General features: G+C 40.3%; 1 protein-coding gene across 1 annotated transcript in view; it reads right to left on the bottom strand.

The window, feature by feature from the left end:
• Positions 1–4,380, bottom strand: part of TMPRSS12 (transmembrane protease, serine 12) — a 17,504-nt gene that overhangs the window by 3,743 nt on the left and 9,381 nt on the right. Inside the window, exon 3 of the mRNA XM_003790617.1 lies at positions 2,627–2,895. Within this exon, the coding sequence (XP_003790665.1) occupies positions 2,627–2,895 (269 nt within the window). The remainder of the gene's footprint in view (positions 1–2,626; positions 2,896–4,380) is intronic.

Here is a 4,380-nt window from a genome sequence, read left to right as displayed (position 1 = left end):
GGCCCAGGCTGGATTTGAACCCGCCACCTTAGGTGTATGTGGCTGGCGCCTTAGCCACTTGAGCCATAGGCGCCAAGCCAGTCTATTCTTTACATAGTTTCTCAGTAGAAGTTGGACGTATTTCTTACTTTGTTCCTGTATAGGTAAGCTCTTTTTTTCCCTCCGTTTTTTTTTTCAGTATTTTTTCTTTATTTTGATTTTCTGCAGATTGAATATTCTATGCCTAGGTGTAATGTGGCTTTTTTTTTTTTTAACATTTATTTGGTTGAGTATTCTTCTTGCATTTGTGGTTTGGTGTCGCACATTAATTTTGGAAAATTCTCAGTCATTATTACAGTAGTCCCCTTTTATCTGCAGTTTCATTTTCCATGGCTTCAGTTACACGTGTTCTGAAAATATTACAGAATGGAAAATTTTAGAAATAAGAGTAGTGATGCTGGAAATTTAGATATGCAAAAGAGAAGCCCTAAAGTGCTTTAAGTGAAAAAGTGTAAGTTCTCAACTTAGTAAGAAGAAACAGAAGGCTGAGGCGGAAGGATTGCTTAAGACCAGGAGTTTGAGGTTGCAGTCAGCTATGATGATGCCACTGCGCTCCAGCCCAGGCGAAGAAGAGGAAGAAGAAGAAGAAGAAGAGGAAGAGGAGGAAGAAGAGAAGGAAGAAGAAGAAGAGGAGGAGGAGGAAGAGAAGGAAGGAGGAGGAGGAGGAGGAAACAATCACATGGTGGCTTAGCTGAGGTTGCTAAGTCTGTACTAAGAAAGGATCTTCTGCCTGTGAAACTGTGACGAAGGAAAAAGAAATGTTAGTACTGCTGTGAACGGCAAACTGCCAGGTACAGCCACAGTAGGCCTAAGTGTTTAGTTACGATGGAGAAGGTGTTAAATTTGTGGGTGGAAGACACAAACAGAGACACGTCCAGACTGAGCGCAGTGGGTTTGGAGCCATCCCAGGTTCCCGGTACCCGCTGGAGGTCTTGGGGCCTATCCTCCCTCAGATAAGGGGGCGGCCCTGCACTGCATGTAACTCCTCTGTTCCTTTCTCCCTTTTTTCTTCCAGTATTCCCACTATGCAAACGTTAACACATTTTATAGTTGTGCAGCAGTTTTTGGATATTCCGGGGCCTTTTTCAGTCTTTTTTTCTCTTTGCTTTTGGAAGCGTCCATTGATGTACCCTCCAGCTCAGATTCTTTTCTCACCCATGTCCAGTCCAATAATGAACATGTCAAAGGCACCTTCATTTCTAGAGGTCACTTCCTTGCTCTCTAGCTTTTCTTTTTAACTCTTTCTTAGACTTTCCATCTCTGCTTGTGGTCTACTTTTCCCATCAGTGCCCTTAGCATATTAACCCTTGTTTTAAATTCCTGGTCTGGTGATGCCAACATCCTCGCCATATTTGAGTCTGTTTCTTGTATTTCCCCTGTGTTGTCAGACTTTTTTTCCCTTTTAGTGTGCCTGTAATTTCTTTTGTTGAAAATTGGACATGATGCATGGGTGTAAAAGGCACTGCGGTAAATAGTGATGTGATGGGAAGGTGTGGGGAGTGGGGAAGCATTTCTTCATCCTCTGATTATGTCTTAGTGTTTTTGTGAGTCTATCCCCATCAATTTTCACATTTAACATTAAAGTTAATTAATTATCCTAATATGTACTATACAGGTATTTCTTCACATATACATTGCATTGATATAACTCACGTACTATAAAATTCACCCTTTAAAATGTCTTCATTCAGTGGGTTTTAGTATATTCATAAACATGTATAACTATCACTACTAATTCCAGAACACCCCATTATCCATCACTCTCTGTCCCCCTCACCTCCCTAGCCACTGGCATCACCAATCTACTTTCTGTCCCTGTGATTTGTCCGTTCAGAACATTTCAATTTTAGGGCGGCACCTGTGGCTCAGTGAGTAGGGCACCAGCCCCATATACCGAGGGTGGTGGGTTTGAACCTGGCCCTTGCCAAACTGCAACAAAAACTAGCCGGGTGCTGTGGTGGGCACCTGTAGTCCCAGCTACTCGAGAGGCTGAGGCAAGAGAATCACCTAAGTCCAGGACTTGGAGGTTGCTGTGAGCTGTGATGCCTTGGCACTCTATGGAGGGCGACATAGTGAGACTCTATCTCAAAAAAAAAAAAAACCCCAACAGACAAATACAATTATCCCTAGTGTATATAAATAGATTTTGGTACACTGGTTGCATGTTATACTATATTGTTGATTCTGCACATTCTCAGACTGCTCTGGGAAATGACATCATTAGGCAATTTTGTCATCGCTTAAGCATCACAGAGTGGACGGACACAAACCCAGACGGTACAGTGGCTGCACACCGAGGCTGTGTGTACAGGCTGCCGCTCTCCGGCTTCAAACCCACATCACGTGGTACCATGCTCAATACTGTAGGCAGCTGTAACAATAGTATTATCTTTGTGCAACTAAACATACCTAACACACATAGAAAAGGTACAGTAAAAGTACGGCATTGTAATCTCCCGGGAACAGCCCTGTGTAAGTGGCCCAGCACTGACCCGAATGTTGTTATGCAGCACATGACTATATAAAACTGACTTCCTCTGCCAATCATCGGGAAGGTGCGTCTCAGGAAAAGGCTGACTGCAAGTACCTTCTTCCTTTGTTCTTCCCCAGCCGCTTATAAAGCACGTTGTGTTCTGGTCCAGGTTTTGGAAAACATCAAAAGGTAGACAAATAGGCTGAATATAGTTATTATACTGCACAGCTTTTTTTAAATGAAAAAGTGCAATATCGTTTACGTAGGATTCCAGAATGAAGTGTGGATGGATGATGATCGCTTTGATTCTGATCTTCTTGGTACGTGCATGGTTCCCATGTATTTTATTAGTTCCCATCACAGCTCTCCACATTAAAGGATCTCTGAAAGAAAATATTTTTCTTTTAAATATGTTTGTTTAGCTAAGTAAACAAACTTAATCTCCCACTAGTTTTGTTTTCATGCTAGATTAATAACCCAAAAAATTTATTCTCCATGATTGCATTAATGTACACAGCTAGGATTTAATACAAAAAAAAAATTTAGTACCACTTTCATGTGACAAAAGTATAAAATAAAAACCCAAATGTGATACAGGAAAAAAGAAAAAGATCAATGGGATAAAAAATTCAGAAACAGTAGGGGTGGGCACAGTAGCTAAATGCTTATAATCTTAGTACTTTGGGAAGCTGAGGCATCTCTACAAAAAATTATAAAAAATCAGCTAAGCATGGTGGTGTGTGCCTGTAGTCCCAGCTGCTCGGCAGGTGTAAGCAGGAAGATTGCTTCAACCCAAGAGTTAAAGGTTGCAGTGAGCTATGATGACACCACTAAACTCTAACTGAGGTAACAGAACAGAACCCTGTCTCAAAATATTAAAAAAAAAAAAACAAAAACAAACCAGAAACAGATTCAAGTATGTGAGAATTTAATATATGATTAAGGTAGCATTTCTTGTCAATTAATAAAAGGATGAAGTAGTCAATATGTGGTTTGGGGACAACTAGCTATTTAAAAAGAGAAATAAAATTAAATCCCTGAAATAAACTAAATACCAAAATAAACTGAATGCATTAAACATTTAAACACACTAATCTTTTAATAAAAAGTTTCTATTTTTTAGGGATACCCAAGGTGATATGTCCAAGATTTGCTTCAAAATACAGTAGAATTTATTGGAAGTTGACCACCTAAGGGACTGTAATAAACTGATCAACATACAGAGGTGGTCAACATAAGGAACTAGGCCTACTGTGCTGACACATACCTGCAATGCATGTCTGGTCTATGGAAATGAGGTCAACTTGAGGTGGTCAATGTAGGGAGGTGGTCATCTCTCGAGGTTTTGTGATTGGAGGGGGCAGTTGGTTAGAGTATAGATGATACACCAATCAGGTGTAAGCTGACAAGTTGAAGCTGGGTCATAGATACATGGAAGTTCACTAAAAGATTCCCTCTGCTTTATAAATAGTTTTTAAGTTTACTAGAATGACACATTTGGATATTAACTTAGCATGAGAATTTTTGAAATTAAGTCAAGAAAAAGGGGAAGGGAGAGGAGGGGATAGGTAAATTCACACTTTTGGGTACAGTCACACTATCTGGGTGAAGAGTACAACTTTGACTCAATCTGTACAAAAACAAAGCATGTAAACCAAACATGTGCCCCCTAAATTTCCCAAATAAATAAGTAAATGTGAAAAAATTCAAACAAAACTTTAACAAGAACTGGAACCTCAAAGAAAAGACAGAAGAAGATATAGACGGATATTTAACACTGACATGAGGGCTCGGTACCTGTGGCTCAAGTGGCTAAGGTACCAGCCACATACACTTAAGGTGGCAGGTTCGAATCCAGCCCAGGCCTG

The sequence above is a fragment of the Otolemur garnettii genome, unplaced genomic scaffold (genome assembly GCF_000181295.1).
Source record: "Otolemur garnettii isolate 467f Iridium unplaced genomic scaffold, OtoGar3 scaffold00043, whole genome shotgun sequence".
Taxonomy (NCBI): domain Eukaryota; kingdom Metazoa; phylum Chordata; class Mammalia; order Primates; family Galagidae; genus Otolemur; species Otolemur garnettii.
The sequence above is the reverse complement of the archived record's forward strand: the minus strand, read 5'-3'. Positions and strand labels throughout refer to the sequence as shown.